Source organism: Rana temporaria, chromosome 1 (assembly GCF_905171775.1).
Source record: "Rana temporaria chromosome 1, aRanTem1.1, whole genome shotgun sequence".
Taxonomy (NCBI): Eukaryota; Metazoa; Chordata; class Amphibia; order Anura; family Ranidae; genus Rana; species Rana temporaria.
This window is the reverse complement of record NC_053489.1, coordinates 621,045,398-621,062,655: the sequence shown is the minus strand read 5'-3', so window position 1 is coordinate 621,062,655 and position 17,258 is coordinate 621,045,398. Positions and strand designations below refer to the sequence as shown.

At 42.0% G+C, this 17,258-nt stretch overlaps 1 protein-coding gene across 7 annotated transcripts in view; it reads right to left on the bottom strand.

The window, feature by feature from the left end:
- Window positions 1–17,258, bottom strand: part of FAM193A (family with sequence similarity 193 member A) — a 179,506-nt gene that overhangs the window by 53,012 nt on the left and 109,236 nt on the right. For all 7 annotated transcript variants that reach the window (XM_040335313.1, XM_040335307.1, XM_040335311.1 and 4 more), the window contains 2 exons: window positions 16,552–16,664; window positions 8,018–8,263 (listed from right to left, as the gene is read on the bottom strand). In XM_040335313.1, the coding sequence (XP_040191247.1) occupies window positions 8,018–8,263; window positions 16,552–16,664 (359 nt within the window). The remainder of the gene's footprint in view (window positions 1–8,017; window positions 8,264–16,551; window positions 16,665–17,258) is intronic.

Here is a 17,258-nt window from a genome sequence, read left to right as displayed (position 1 = left end):
TTCACCCTAAAAAAAAATTCGAACATTGCATGGAGCCGACCTATGAGACCGACAGTATGCTGTTTTTTTTCTTTCTTGCGTACATACCATTTTTGGGCTATTTTCACCCCCGGCTTTCCCGCGGGAGTGGGCGTTCCTAATCACAGGCTGTGATTGACGTGCTTCCGACCAGCGCATACTGCGCGTCACGAGTTGCCGAAAGAAGCCGAACGTCGGTGCGCAGGCGCCATATAGAGCCGCACCGACGTTCGGCGAGGCCGCACTATGCCATTAGTGTTTAAAATGTGGTGATTCAGAACGCCGCCTGTATCCCGTGAGCACATCCCCATCGAGACGAAACGTTGGGAGGCGACGTTCTGACGTTACAGCGTCAAGTGTTTACACCCGGAAGATACAGGCTGCTTGTTCGAGGAGCCGTCCGGCTCAATTTTTATACATGCTGTATGACAACTACTTTGATGTAAGTGCACATTTTTTTTTATCTCATTAAAAACCTTGAGGATCTTAGGCTATGGGAGCTCTCTTTTCTTTTTAAACATATATCGGTATACCACTTGAGGCCATCCATTATTGTGACCGTCCCAGGGAAGGTGGTAAATACCAATGGGAAACACTGCACTTACCCTCTGATGCTACGGATTAGTAGAATGGCAAACATACATAGCTACATCCCAGGCAGTTTTAAATTTCATTGACGACAATATTTTCATCAAAATTTGCATCAGACATGTTTGTTTTCAGTGATAAATACTAGATGAAAATCAATGCCAATTTTTGTAAACAGATGAAAACGAAAACTAAAATGTGAGGAAGTGTTTGTTTTTTTTTTATGGTAAGGGAAGGGGAAAGAGAGAGAGAGGCACCAGGCTGCCGACAGTGCATCAAGATTTTATTCATTTAAAATGTATAAAAACAATGGTAATGCACTCACAAGCTTTGGTGCGAAACAGGCATAGAATTAGCTTAATGTGAAGCCGCCAGTAGTGGTAATAGTCCCGACTAGAATCATGGAGAGGCAGTAGATGCCGGTGTCAAGATCCAGAGAAGCTGTCAGAGCTGCGCGCAGGAACCTTAAAAGAACTGTCAGACTGAGCCGTCAAAAGCCCGGGTGCTAGTAGCCAATCAGGAACCGTTTCAGAGGTAAAACCACACCTCCATCAGCTGATAAGGGGGTGCATGATTTTGCCTCTCAAATGGTTCCTAATTGGCTACTAGCGCCCAGGCTTTTGACAGCTCCATCAGACAGCAATTTAAATAAAAATTGGTGTGGTTGATTGCCCGGAGGCAAAAGCCTCACTGGGACCCTGTGGGCCCTTTCCACAGAAAACATGGGGGAGAAGAAATCCTTTCCAAAAAGTATTAAAGTGGCCACTATCCAATGAAAACTACAATGTTTCTCCCCTTTGGGAATAACTATGGTGCAAACATTATTATGCCGCAGCCTGTTCTCCGCATAATCCAGGCAGGTAGCATGGATAGCAGTGACTATATAATTGTATTTCACATCATGTTTCAAAGGCGCCATCTCATCTTCCATTGTGCTGTGGCACCCTCCAGGGTCGATGTGCGATAACGTAGTTTTTACATATTTTGCCTAATAAATGTGGTCTTTCAATTCGTCAGCGAGAACTGTAATGGCACCATTATATGAGATTACGGTAGAAAACATATCCCTAGGTTTAGGATTATCAGGAGCAGTTTCCTGTGTTGGTGCAGAGTGTACAGCAAAGATGTCTTGGTACTCTATTTCCAAATCCAGGGAGTTGGCGCCTTTTTCTTCTAATGGAGCTGAGATGTCTGCATCTAGCTGTCCGCCTGGGGGATTCCTCAGGCATATCAGAAGAACAGCAGAGTCATTGGTGGCTAAAAAAAATAAAAATTTGGGCCCGCTTCTTTGGACTTCTCTTTGGCCAGGCGAAGGGAAAAAACTGCCATCTTGTCCTGCCAGATACGAAGAGGATCAGGTGTCTTTATTCCGTTTAGCTAGCTCAGCGGAGGGAGAGAAGCGGCACAGATGGCAGCACGGATGTGCAGGAGTCGCTGGGTGTGCAGTGTGCCTCAGTACACAAGTCAGGATAAATGTCCACAGGATAATAGTACAGATCCTCGGTGGAGAAGGTAGACAAACCGTTCCGGCTACATTCGCTGGTCAGTCGCACCCCCACTCTCTCTCACTTTTGTTGATGAAGGTATACAGAACAAATAGAGCGGGTGAATTTCCCTAATGGAGCACAGACAGCAATAAAAACCTGACAGGTGTGCTAATCTCTCGCCACGGTAAAGGTGGTTCCAAAAATGAGCATGGATCCGTGTGTAGGAATCTCCAAACAACCAGCAGACAGTAATATTAGAGTGTGTCAAACATCTTCATAAAGGTGCATGAGTGTACTAATAAATTACTGACAACTATGTATTTACATCAAGATAGTTATCAACTTCTATCAATCATGCCCTACTGCAAAATACCAACCATTTGGTTTTTACACATACTATGTTATCGTGGATCAAAAAGTGCGTTTTTTTTTTCATAAATATATTGAATTGCCATGTTATTATATGATGTTATTACGTGCCATATATGGTACAAATTACTTATTTTACTGCTTTGCTTGTATGTGCCATGATCCAAAGGTATAGCTCAAACTACAAATTTGCCAGACCCATTTTGTTTGTTCTGTCATTTCAGATGCATGCTTCATTAAAAGTCCCAAACCTTTTTCCTTATGCATTCTTGCAATCAGAGATGGAGGCATTTTACTGACTTGTCTCATGCTCATATAAAGTCCCAAACCTTCCCCCTTTTCTCTTTCTATAAAGAGGCAGCGCTGTTGCAGGTCTGAACATGCCAGCAGAGAGATTGAAGCTTGTTCATGAGAAGTAAAATCTTGGACAGCGCCAGGTCGTCTAGGGCCCATACAATCCAAGCAATGAGACTGTTTCTGCAGTGATTTCTGGAGATTTTGAATCTATCCAAATGTCTATATGGTCAGCAAAGTTCATTGGATATTGGTTGACAAAGCCTGTGCTAACTTTTCAGCATAAAAAAGTTGTCAAGATATTCCACTATGGAGATGTCCCGAGACCATAGTAAAGCAATAAAAGGGGCTGGTACATTGGTGGAGTAAGTGGAGCAGATAACAGGCCAAAGAAATGGGCAATATTTGCGGTAACATTTGGGTAATGATGCATGCCCAATGCAAAACACAAGTAGTGTTGATGTGCTGGGAAGACAGGGACATGCAAGTAGGCGTTCCTGATGTCCTCAAAGGCCAGAGAGCTGAAGCTGTCAACCAGCTGGAGATCCGGTCACCATTTTGCTCTAGGTGCCAAGAAAATTTGACAGACGGGAGTGATGCCGATAGCAGAGGAACGAAGCAGCAGACAAAGGAGACACTTGGTGCTCTGAAGACTTTTACACACTATAAACGTATATGCTTTCGTCATATTTCATGTCTGAGGTTTACAACCACTTTACATTTTGGAGTAATATCTGCAGACGCCAACTCCTTGTGTACCAAGTCCTCAACTCTGAAGGTACAATTTCCCACCCTCCACTGAACACTTAGAAGCCACTTTAGCCTCAGGAATTCAAAGACAGATTCTGGATGAGAGGGCTTGAAAGCATGTTTGCAGCCCTTGTTTTTTATTCCGCTTTTAGAACTGCAATTTTTTCCCATAAACTTAGACATAGTAGCTGAGAATTCTTCTCAAGACAATACAGAAGAAGGCTCAACCTCAAAGGGGTCAAGGAAGACTCACAGGAGTGCTATGACTCAGGCAGGAAACGGTGATTTGGGCCATCATTGTCTGGTCCCTTTAGAGGGGGCACTGCAAGACCTCCTGGTACTTTTAGTCAGCTTGCCAGGCCCCCAATATCATTGTCCTTGCATTTATAATCCACTATACCAGGGATATGCAATTAGCAGACCTCCAGCTGTTGCAGAACTACAAGTCCCATGAGGCATAGCAAGATTTTGACAGCCACAAGCATGACACCCAGAGGCAGAGGCATGATGGGACTTGTAGTTTTGCAACAGCTGGAGGTCCGCCAATTACATATCCCTGCACTATACTAGAATAAAATGAGGGCAAGCAAACTCAATTTTAGTTACAGAGATAAATGGTCAATGCTCTCTGTGACTGGGTCACAGGAGTAAGAAGCCCAGTGAGAGGATCTTAGAACCGATGCTGGTGCAGAGAGGCGGGAATGTAACAAGGTCCACACACATGCATAGTATGGCCATGCAGGGGTAAAAAGCCACAAAGCTTACTCAGCCACAGAAAGATGGTTGCTCAAGTCTCAATCTCAAAATGGTGAAGCTGACCCTTTTTATCCTAGTGAAGCCCTCAAGAGTGAACTATATGCACCAATCAGTCTCCATGTAAAAACATTGACAAAAAGCCCAATTGCCGCAGCTGAGCGCCACATGCTTAGTCCCTAAAGGGGTCTACCAAAGGAGTACAGCCCTAGACCTGTAAAGTTCTCTGTGGCTGACTCTACACAATAGTGTCATGCAGTCAGGGAAGGCAAGCGAGGCAGAGCCTCACCTGCCACGAACATAAAAAAAAAAAAATTGAGCTTCGAGGGTCATAGCTCAGCGACCTGGGGTAGGAGTATCGGAAGTTCTACCCCCCCACTGGTTAAAAGTTGGGGCTCCTTCGACCTATGGTTCCGGAGATACGGGGGGGGGGGGGGGGGGGGGGGGGGTCTTTGCGCAGCATGTCAGAAGCTACATACAGAGCGGCCAGTTTAAATACAAGCTGGCACACTCTTTTTTCAGCAGAGGATGAGTTCACAGTGCCTCTCCTCACTTCTCGTCAGAGGCACCGAGTTCAATGGACAGCTTGGAGTCTTGGACCAATGGAAAAGTACCATTGGCCCAATAGAAATGCTGCAGTGGAGGCACGCCTCTCACTGCAGTGTCATAGAAGACTGCATGTGTCCAAGACAAATGCTCCCTTCCAGCCCAGCCCTCTTAACTACAGGGAAAAAACATTGGTTTATGGGTATAAGATTTACCCACAATCCCATGGTTTTTCACACAGGTAAGAGGGAGAATGAGAATCTGCTGCTGTTAAAAAGGTACCTTTTTAATCAAGCTAAATCATATCTGCTATATATGTTCCAATATAATAATTATCTATTTACTGTGAAACTACTGGTTGAAAGTTATAACTTTAAACGTCAGAAATGTGTCTGTTAAGCCACCTGCTTGAGTACAGTTTTTGAAAATATAGTAAATTACCTTAAAAACAATAAGTAATAATTATTTGTATATTACTTATGGTAATTAACACCTTACCACCCAGGCCAATTCTGACACTTCTTTCCTACATGTAAAAAACATTTTTTTGCTGGAAAATTACTCAGAACCCCCAAACACACACACACACACACACACACACACACATTATATATATTTTTTGTGGAATAAAATGGTGGTCGTTATTTATGTCACACGGTATTTGCGCAGCAATTTTTCAAACTTAGTTTTTTTGGAAAGAAACTTTCATGAATAAAAAAAAAAAAAAAACACGATTTTGATGTATAATGTGAATGTTGTTGTTACGCCGAGTAAATAGATACCCAACATTTTACGCTTTAAAATTGCGCACACTTGTGGAATGGCACCAAAACATCAGTACTTAAAAATCTCCATAGACGTTGCTGTATACATTTTTACAGATTACATGTTTAGAGTTGCAGAGACCCCAACGATCGCGGCGTATGTAACCTGTGTGTATCTGGCTCTGATACTAGCCAGTACCTCACCAGCCACTGACCTCACTGCACGTCCCTGCTACACACTAAACAGGCACATAAGTGGGCGCCTAATGCAAAGTCCAGTGGCAAAAAGGGGACATTTTTGGGATAGAGTGGACAAGGAATAATGCACCCGCAAGTTTTTTAGTGCCGTCTGAGCTCCTGTTGGAGAGATACACCCCTCTATATGTCCTGGTGGTTGTTATCAAATGCAGGGAAAAGATTCAAACAGAGAGACCTGTTCTGCTGATATCAAAGGGATTTTCCATCACCTCCTGTTGTGGCTATAGAACACAAATGGAAGGCAGGGATAACATAAAAAAATATAAAAAAACTTAAGGATTTATAATCTTCCCACTATCTATCCAAAATAGTAAAAAAATTGCCTTCAGTTCTACTTTAAAAGGATAAGTTCCCCTTTACAACCAAAACAATTTACCTTTTTTTGAAGGTTAAAAAATGTTTTTATATATATATATATATATATATATATATATATATTCAATTTTTTTAGAAGCCTGTTAAGCAGCTGTCAAATGATTGCCCCCGCTCTGATCAAGGCCTGAGCAATGCTCCTGTCCAGACCGCCACTGTACAGTGCCACAACCCACTCCTCTGCTTAGCAGTCATTGGTTTCTGGGAACGTGAGCATCCCTGTAACCAATGACGTTGCGTGTGCGCTCTCTGCCCCTTGCTGCTTACAATCTAGCAGCTCCCGGCCAGGTCGTGACATACGCTAAGATGTCACGTGCATGCCGTGCCCCCTGCTTGATTATCTCGCGGCTCTCACTCGGCTGGCCGTGAGGTATGATGTGTATGCGTGCCCCGACCCCTTCAGCAGAACTACCGGCAGCGATGCAGCTCTTGTCCCCTGCTGTTATCTCTGCTAGCTCCAAATACCTGCCTGCCTCAAGGTATGTGGGGTGTTTACAGGGGCACACTGATGGGCACATTTTATGCTAGGGGGCAAGCTGATGGGCACATTTTATTGTGCCCATCAGCATGCCCCTTAACAAATTGTGCCCATCAGCATGCCTCTTATTTTATGTTAATGTTCACTTGTTAGTTACTAGTTTCCAGCCAAGGAAGGCGCCACATCTTTGCCTCTGTTTAATCTACAACTACCATGATGCTGCACATGTGATCAGTTATGACACCAGCCATTGTATGGTTTTTGGTTGAGAGCAAAACCAATGGGAGTGTTACATTTTCGTCACGTGCCAGTAATGAAACAATTTTATGGATGGGTTTATTTCTGCTTTAAGGGGCACTCTAAGGGGCACAACAAAATGTGCTCATCAGCATTCCCCTTAACGTAAATGTACGCATTAGAGTGTCCCTTAACATAAAATAAGGGGCATGCTGATGGGCACATTTTATATTAAGAGGGCACTCTGATGGGAACACCTAATGTGATGGAGACACCTAAAAAGGCACCTATTGTAAGGGGGCACACTGATGGGAGACACCAGATGTAAGGGGGCCTACTGATGAAGAAACCTGATGTAAAGTGGCACTCTGATGTGGACACTTGATAAGAGGATACTGACTGTGGCAACTGATTTATGAGAGTAGTCTGATAGGGGCACCCAATGTAATGTAATGTAATGTAAATGTAAATACTCTGGTAGGAGCACCTGATGTAGGAGGGAACACTATTGGGGACAGTTAGTGGAGGAAAAAGTGGAGCATGTGGAGGAAAAAGTAAGAAAAGCGCCAGAGAGCGTGGTTTGCGCCAAAAAAAGTCTGTGCAATCTTTCATTGAGAACTACAAGGCACCCCCCACTTTTCTTTATTGTGACAGCGTGTTCTTACAACTTTGTTTTGTCAGCGTCTAAATTTGTGAAAGCAGCACTATAACCTAAAGTACCTCAATTACTTTATTTTGTGTCCCATAATGTATGCTTAAGAAACATTTTATAGCTAATAAATTAAATGGAGAATCAAGAAGAGAGAGTACTTATATTCTTGTAATTCGCTTAGTTGATGTACTGACCTGGGAGCTCAAGTGCAGAGATATTTTAATCTATGAAGGTGACTTTACATTGCATCCAAGTGCAAGAACATTTACCAGTTCTTGGATAGGGTGGCTACATTAGTTTTTTTAGGATTTATTTTTTTCAGGACTCACAACAGTTCTACAGTGCAAATCAAAAGAGAAAAGATTGCCACATGATTCAGAAGACCACTACACACTACCTAGTTTTAAAGTGAAAACATAAGCTATGAGAGGGCGGCAAAGCAGCAACTTACAATGTGGGTGCAGAGCCATTGTCTGCAAGAATCAGCCTGGGGTGCTGCTGGATAGTGATGGGAGAGCTGGGCCCGGACCCTGAACTAGCAGACGATATGCTGGGAGGATGGATTTCCGACAGGTAATCTGGAGTGGGGTCTACTTGTAGTGGTGGTAAGGGGTTTATATGGACATCTTCTGCTACAGGCGTATCCATAATGCCACATGTTAAGATGTGCGAGAGGCTGCAGTCATCACAAGTACACCTGTCAGAAGAAAAAAAAAAAAAAAAAACAGAGTGGTAATCAGCAACATTCTACACAACATTCCAATTCTAATTAGAGACAGTAAGTTTCACGTGTCACCAGAAACAAGACAACATGCATATATTTAACAACACTACAAACTGTTTGCAGCAGTGACTGACACCAATGATAAAGATCATAAAAATGCTTAAAAATAAGCTGAAAACATTGTATTTTTATATATATATTTTACACATGCCACACACACACACACACACACACACACACACCACACACACACACAGACAGAGTTGTGCTCAAAAGTTTTCATACCCTGGCAGAAATTGTGAAATATTGTGTACCTGAGCTTGGCTTGGTATCAAAAGAGCCCCTAATTTTCCACTTCATATTAAGTGATTAAACAGTACTGACTGGCATATTCAAGGCATTGAATATCTTTTTATATCCTTTGCTATCTTTGTAAAGTTTCATTACCTTGTTACACAGGTCTGTTGACTGTTCTTGTTTTACCTCCTCATGGCTTAGTGTCTAGCCTGCGTAGTGCATCTATGTGAGAGAGCCAACAAACTCATTGACTACTTATACACAGACACCAATTGCGATTTAAAAAGCAGGAAATTAACCTTTAATTGCCATTTTAACGTGTGCAAAGTTCTGTGTCTGTACCAAGGCCAAACATTCCAGGGTATGTAAACTTTTTAGCAGGGCCATTTGGGTGATTTCCGTTATTAAAATTTAAAAATTATACAAAAACCTATGTGATAATAAATGGCTTTGTGTGAGATTGCTATCCTTAAATAAAATATTTTTTTTTGGCATGATCAGTCATATATTAATGCCACAATTTCTGCCATGGTATGTACATTTTTGAGCACGATACATTTATTTATATATATATATATATACATATACATACACACATACATACACATACATACATATACACACACTCACAGTATCTCACAAAAGTGAGTAGACCCCTCAAATTTGTGTAAATATTTTATTATATCTTATGTGACAACACTGAAGAAATTACTTTGCTACAATGTAAAGTAGTGAGTGTACATCTTGCATGACAGTGTAAATTTCCTGTCCCCTCAATATAACTCACACAGCCATTACTATCTAAACCAGGCATCTCAAACTGGCGGCCCTCCAGCTGTTGCAAAACTACAAGTCCAATGAGGCATTGCAAGAATGACAGTTACCAGCATGACTCCCACAGGCAGAGGCATGATGGGACTTGTAGTTTTACAACAGCTGGAGGGCCACCAGTTTGAGACCCTTGATCTAAACCAATGGCAAAACCACCCCTAAGTGAAAAAGTCCAAATTGGGGTCAATAAGCCATTTTCCCTGCCCGGTGTCATGTGACTCAGTGTTACAAGGTTTCAGGTGTGAATGGGGAGCAGGTGTGTTAAATTTGATGTTATCGCTCTCACTCTCTCATACTGGTCACTGGAAGTTCAACATGGCACCTCATGGCAAAGAATTCTCTAAAGATCTAAAAAAAAAGAAGAATTGTTGCTCTACATAACGATGGCCTAGGCCAGCACTCAAATTTTCCACTCTCCTAGTCGCATTTTGCGAGTGGAAAATGAGGGCTTGCGAGGTAGGTGGGCTGCCTGGGAGCACCACCGGCAGGGTTGATAAGAAGCCGTTCTTTCACCGATCGCCCCGGGGGAAGAGTAGAGCCGCGGGATAGAACGCCGTTACCGGTGCTTACATTATAATTGTCTCCGCTCTGCTCAGTGTGGCTGCAACGGGCGGCACAGTATGGCTGCAACGGGCAGCACAGGTGAGGCTGCACTGATATTTATGAGGGCGTGTCTAGGGGCGGGCAGGGTAGGTATTGAGTGGGGCACTGGTGGCGAGTAACCTTTGAGGCCTGGCTAGTAGCTCAGGACTTGAAATTTCGAGCCCTGGCCTAGGCTATAGGAAGATTTCCAAGACCCTGAAACTGGGTTGCAGCAGGGGGCCAAGACTATACAGTGGTTTAACAGGACAGGTTCCACTCAGAACAGGCCTTGCCATGGTCGACCAAAAAAGTTGAGTGCACGTGCTCAGCGTCATATCCAGAGGTTGTCTTTGGGAAATAGATGGATGAGCGCTACCAGCATTGCTGCAGAGGTTGAAGGGGTGGAGGGTCAGCCTGTTAGTGCTCAGACTATGCGCTGTACACTGCAACAAATTGGTCTGCATGGCTGTCGTCCAAGTTGGAAGCCTCTACTAAAGATGATGCACAACAAAGCCTGCAAACAGTTTACTGAAGACAAGCAGACTAAGGACATGGATTACTGGAACCACGTCCTTTGGTCTGATGAGACCCAGATAAACTCATTTGGTTTAGTTGGTGTCAAACGTGTGTGGCGGCAACCAGGTGAGGAGTACAAAGACAAGTGTGTCTTGCCTACAGTCAAGCATGGTGGTGGGAATGTCATGGTCTGGGGCTGCATGAGTGCTGCTGGCACTGGGGAGCTACAGTTCATTGAGGGAACCATGAATGCCAACATGTACTGTGACATACTGAAGCAGAGCATGATCCCCCTTCCCTTCGGAGACTGGGCCGCAGGGCATCATTCCAACATAACCTAGCTTGCTAAAGAAGCTGAGGGTAAAGGTGATGGACTGGCCAAGCATGTCTCCAGACCTATGAAACCTATTGAGCATCTGTGGGGCATCCTCAAAAGGAAGGTGGAGGAGCGCAAGGTCTCTAATATCCACCAGCTCTGTGATGTCGTCATGAAGGAGTGGAAGAGGACTCCAGTGACAAACTGTGAAGCTCTGGTGAACTCCATGCCCAAGAGGGTTAAGGCAGTGCTGGAACATAATGGTGGCCACACAAAATATTGACACTTTGGACATTTTCACTTAAGGGTGTACTCACTTTTGTTGCCAGCGGTTTAGACATTAATGGCTGTGTGTTGAGTTATTTTGAGGGGAGAGCAAATTTACACCATTCTACAAGCTGTACACTCACTACTTTACATTATAGCAAAGTGTAATTTCTTCATTGTTGTCACATGAATAGATATAATAAAATATTTACAAAAATGTGATTTAAATACTTATTTTTTTCCTTCTTAATCTTTACATACTGTCACTAGTGTCCCCAATTGCCACCAGCCACTCAGTGTCCCTAATCATCGTCACAGCAGTCAGACCCCTTTTACATGGCTGGGTCAGTGGGGATTCTTTCTGCTGGAATGACCAGGTTATGCAATCAGCAGCAGCCACTTGGCCCTTTTAAAACTGACTGGCTTAAAGCAGCTACAGCTGTTCGCATGTAGCCGCACACAGAGCGCTTAGCCACGGATTGAGAAAGATGTCCCACACTGGACACAGTCAGCTGTGTGCAGTTTCATCTTTCTCAAAACGCAGCCAACTGCTGTGTGTGGCTACATGTGAACATCAGCGGCCGTTGTCAGATCGTCATTAGTTTACCCATTTTGCTCTGGAAAATTTTACCTTCTTCATGACCAGGCCTTTTTTGCAATTCAGCACTGTGCTACTTTAACTGGCGATTGGGTAAAACATTGCATGACCGTGCAAACAAAATGTATATAACTTTTTTTCACACACCTAGAGCTTTCTTTTGGTGATATCTGATCAACACTGGGTTTATTTTTTGTGATATAAAACGGAATTTCTTCATAAAATTGTCAAAATTGTATTTTGTTACACATTTTTGAAAAAAACAAAACAAAAAAACACAAACACACACACACCACAATAAAAGTGTATATTGATGGTAGATAATATAACCTTTACACAAGCCAAGCTATGGTGTATATTTTAGATAGAGATATATATCTATATAGGAGATAGAGATTATATATCTCTATCCATATTTCTATCTATCTATGGAATTTTTTATACTACTAATGGTGGCGATCAACAACTTCTAATGGGACTGCAATAGTGTGGCGGGTAGTTTGAAGCCGACACTGGGGGAACTGACTAACTGCCACTGACGTCACCAATGACATTAATGTGAATTGGTAATCATATTTTACACAGTCACTGTACTCTAATGACACTGACTGGAAAGGGGTGAATGTCAACACAGGGCTCTGGGCTGTGAATGTGCACAGCTAATCAGCAGGTCCCGGCCGTGAATCATTGGCTGGGAATTGCCGACAGGCTTCCCCACCGTGTTCAAATCACGGTGATTGCCGGCTGGGAGGCATGCCCTAAACCCAGAAGTTGGATATGGATATGTTGCTTTGCCTACAGCGGCCACTCATACGCAGTACTTTGCAGGCGGGTGGTAACGCCACACCAGTTACAGTGTCCCTGATCACCGGCACAGCAGTCAATGTCACCATATGGACTTGGTCGCAAGTACGATGTAGATTTGGCAGGCAGTGAGGAGGTTTTGCCTTGCCTCACCGCCTGCTTTAACTCCTTGGACCCTGCAAAAGCAACCCCATTACCTTGAATGGGTCTCAGTAAAGGCTGTACAATTCCTGCCACAGCTACAAAGCATCGCAGCCACAAGTACTAACCCTGGCCTGTTTAATTGACCACATTCTAACCTGCTGCCTGGACCCATCCTTTGCCTGCGCCTGAACTAACCCAATGATCTGCACATTCTGCCAACACTGTTCCTGCAAGACACCAATCCTATCCATCCCCTCCTGGAACCACATGAACCCTTTTGTAGTTCTTTTCTTTAGCCTCCTTTCTGTACTTTCTGGCCAATGAACATGACATTCCTGGGGATAGCCACAAACCAGTAGGCTAGACTTGCTTGGCATATAGACCTGGGACTGCTATAGGTGATGCTACACTAAGCTATATTCGCTGACCACTCGTATAAAAAGGTGACCATTCAAAAATATTTTTGATACAATTGGTTGATTTGTGTGATACACCTGATACAATGTCTGGTACTTAACAACCCAAACATTGAAAACAAAAAAAAAAAATGGGATGTAATTCTAACTATGCCCATGACACGTGTTAGAAATATCTTGAACCTAATTTTCATTCTGCGTTTTCCAAAACAACATTTTTTTTATATGAAGGCTTAAAAAAAAAAAAAAAAAAAAAAACCACTATGCCACTTAGAAAATACATTGTGGCGTTTGCTTTCCAAAATGTGGTCATTGTGTGGGTGTTTCCACTGTCCTAGTGCTCCAGGGCCTCCAGAAACATGTTAGGTAGTCAGAAATGTATTATTGTATGCCCCTAGATTGCCTGAAGATGCCCTTTGGATTTTGGGTCCCACTGTGTGGCTAGACTGTGAAAAAGTCTCACACATGGTATTACCATACTTGGCAAAAGTAGCAGAATGTGCTTTAATTTCAGATCAAGTATGTCCATGATGTGTGTGGGACATAACCTGTTAAAGTGACAACTTCGTGAAAAAAAAAAAGTATTTAGTTTCCTTATCTTGCAAAGAATTGTGACAAAAAAAATTACAACTTCAAAAAGACTCACCAATGCCTCTTACTAAACGGCTTGAACTGTCTACCTTCCAAAAAGGGGTCATTTAGGTTTTTATCTTCATACTGTCCTAGCATTTTATAGCCTCAATAATTGAGATTGATATTAAAATGTTAGTTTTCTGTGATGTAAAAAAATGACAAATACAAATCATTTCAGAGCTTTTTACATCTTTAATGTGACCCATAAACCGTACAACTCTTTTGAAAAACAAACTGAAATGGTTTAGGTGGAGGGAAGTAAAATAAAATTATATGGTTGCAAAAGTGTGCACACCCTTAAACTAATACTTTGCTGAAGCACCTTTTTATTTTATTACAGCACTCATTTGCGTATGAGTCTATCAGCATGGCACATCTTGACTTGGCAATATTTGCTCCAATATTCTTTGCAAATAACCCTCCAAATCTGTCAGATTGTGGGGGCATCTCCTGTGCACAGCCCTCTTTAGATCGTCCCACAGATTTTCAATCATTCAGGTCTGGGCTCTGGCTGGACCATTCCAAAACTTTAATCTTCAAGTGAAGCCATTCTTTTGTTGATTTGGATGTATGCTTTGGGTCATTCTGCTGAAAAGCTAAAACGTGGAGAACTTAATTTTTCAGCATAAGCCTGAAGGTTTTATGCCAATATTGACTGGTATTTGGAACTGTTCACAATTCCCTCTTACCTTGACTAAGGCCCCTGTTCCAGCTGAAGAAAAACAGCCCCAAAGCATGATGCTTCCACCACCATGCTTCACAATGGGTATGGTGTTCTTCTGGTGATGTGCGTTTGATGAAGTGTTTTCGCGCCAAACATATCTTTTGGAATTATGGGCATAAATTTCAACCTTGGTTTCATCAGACCAGAACACATTTTTCCACATGCTTTTGGGAGACTTCAGATGCGTTTTTGCAAAATTTAGCTTGGATGTTTTTCCCTGTAAGAAAAGGCTTCCGTCTTGCCACTCTACCCCATAGCCCAGACATATGAAGAATACGGGAGATTTTTGTCACATGTACCACATAGCCAGTGCTTGCCAGATATTCCTGCAGCGCATTTAAATGTTGCTGTAGGCCTCTTGGCAGCCTCTCTGACCAGTTTTCTTCTTGTCTTATCAATTTTGGTGGGACATCCAGTCCTTGGTAATGTTACTGTTGTGCCATATTTTCACCACTTGATGACAGTCTTCACTGTGTTCCATAGTATATCTAATGACTTGGAAATTTGTTTGTACCCTTCTCCTGACTGATACCTTTTAACAAATAGATCCCTCTAACAAATAGATCCCTCTGATAATTTGGAAGCTCTCTGTGGACCATGGCTTTTGCTCTAGGATGCGACTAAGAAAATGTCAGGAAAGATCTACTAGAACAGCTGAACTTTATTTGGGGTTAAATCAGAGACACTTAAAAATAATGGCAAGTGTGTACTGACTCCTATTAAACATGAGTTTGAATGTGATTGCTTATTTTTGAACACAGCTACATCCCCAGTTATAAGAAGGTGTGCACACTTATGCAATCACATTTTAATTTTTACAGGTCATTAAAAGCTCTGAAATTATTTATCTTTGTTTCATTTTTTTACATCACAGAAACCTGACATTTTAACAGGGGTGTGTAGACTTTTTATATTCATTGTAGGCAGTCAGTACATCAGGATTGATTGATTTTCAGATATACACATGTACATTGATACACACACACACACACACACACACACACACACACACACACATATTTTTATATATCTATATCAGTTTGTAGACTAACTTTCACACATAGAAAAACTGCTTGCAAAATTTTATAAAGTTTAACTAAAGTTTTGTTTATAAAGCAAAAAACGTCAAAACCCAGTGGTGATTAAATACCACCAAAAGAAAGCGGTCTCAAAAAAAAATTATAAAAATATAATTTGAGTACAGTGTTGCATGACTAATAGTCAAAGTGTGATAACGCTGAAAACGTAAAAATAGCTTGGGAAGGAAAGGGTGAAAGCTTTTGGTATTGAGGTGGTTAAGTACCTCTAAATCACTTGTTTGCTTTGCATCAAGCAGGAAAAGCTTGCAAGCAACATCAGGTTTGCATTGCTCTCTATAGGCCACTGTTGGGGTGATTTACCCTCTGGTCTTTATGATCATTTTTACGGAGATAAAAAAAAAAAAAAAAAATTATGAAAAATCCCAAATGTATGAGCCAACAATGAAAACAGATGGTGATGTGAAATCGTCCAGTAGGGTCATCTTTCAGAGATTCCTTCTGCCCTCACTTTAAAGAGATATTCCTCTTACTTTCTGCTACAGAAGATAAGGGGACATCTAATCAAAGGCACAGGAAAAAAGCACCTATTTATGTCTGTATGCATGTATACATTAGTGTTGATGTTTATACAAATGATTAGATATTACTAAGTTCTATTGCCAAATTAATACCGCTATCCATGGTAATTCTGCAATGTATTTCCACCTAGCAATTGTCATTAAAGTGTGCTTCTGGTAGCTAGTTGCTGGGTTACCAGCAGCACACTTTAATGCTGCTTAACCACAATGACACTTCTGCTCCCACAGAGAAAGGAAAATAATATAATCACCAACTCAGAGGTTATGCATTATCATCATTTTCTAGGAGTGCAGATTTAGATTACAAACCCCAATGGTGACAGTTTCTCTTTAAATGACTGTTAGCCATAATACCACCAGGCTCACATATACCTGAAATAATTTCAGATGAAGACTAAAACATTTTCATCAATCATTCAGTAATATAATCACTCTTACTTTGATCCGATGCCTAAAGAAAGCTTAAAACCTGTGGAATACACAGAGACTGCATATGACAGTGTTCACACACTCACCTTCTCCTGTAATTACAGTTTGGACAGTCAGACATGCACATTCTGGTCGATAACATATGCCTCATTTTATCAGCAAAGTTGTTCTCGCCAGTCAATGCTTTCTTGTTGTTTAACTTTAAAGAGAAAAAGAAACATGAGCTAGTTAAGGCTTTGCCCTTGCAAGTGGTCTCCACCTTAGTATACCTCTGACTTATGGTTTCTCTGTTCTCACTCACTCTGCCAAAGAGACTTAAGGGACTGAACTTAAAGTAGGCTGAATGAAAGATACACTGCACAGATTGTCCCCATCCATACATTCAAGGTGGATGGGGGAAGGTATATTTGACAGCAGGGAGACTCCTCCCACTGTCAGAATGCACAGACCAGCGTTGACATGTATTACCTAAAACAATGAGCGGATTTTATCCAACAAAGCAGTTGAACAGAAAACTTGAAATTTGCCCAGTCCCTGCTGAACTGGCCAAATATTTCGATCCACGCATGACCAGCCTACATTTATTTCTTGTTGGCAATTACAAGCAAGTTGAAAAATAAGCCAAGCTTTTCCAACACAACTGTGTAACCTAATTTGCCATTACAAGAAAATAATTGCATCATATAAAAGGACAGGCATTAGGACATGCAACAGATGAGTTTTGGGCAATCTTTTCGCTCTCAGACTTAGGGTTTCTAAACCTAAAGAAAAAGGCAATATATTGCAGCTTAGG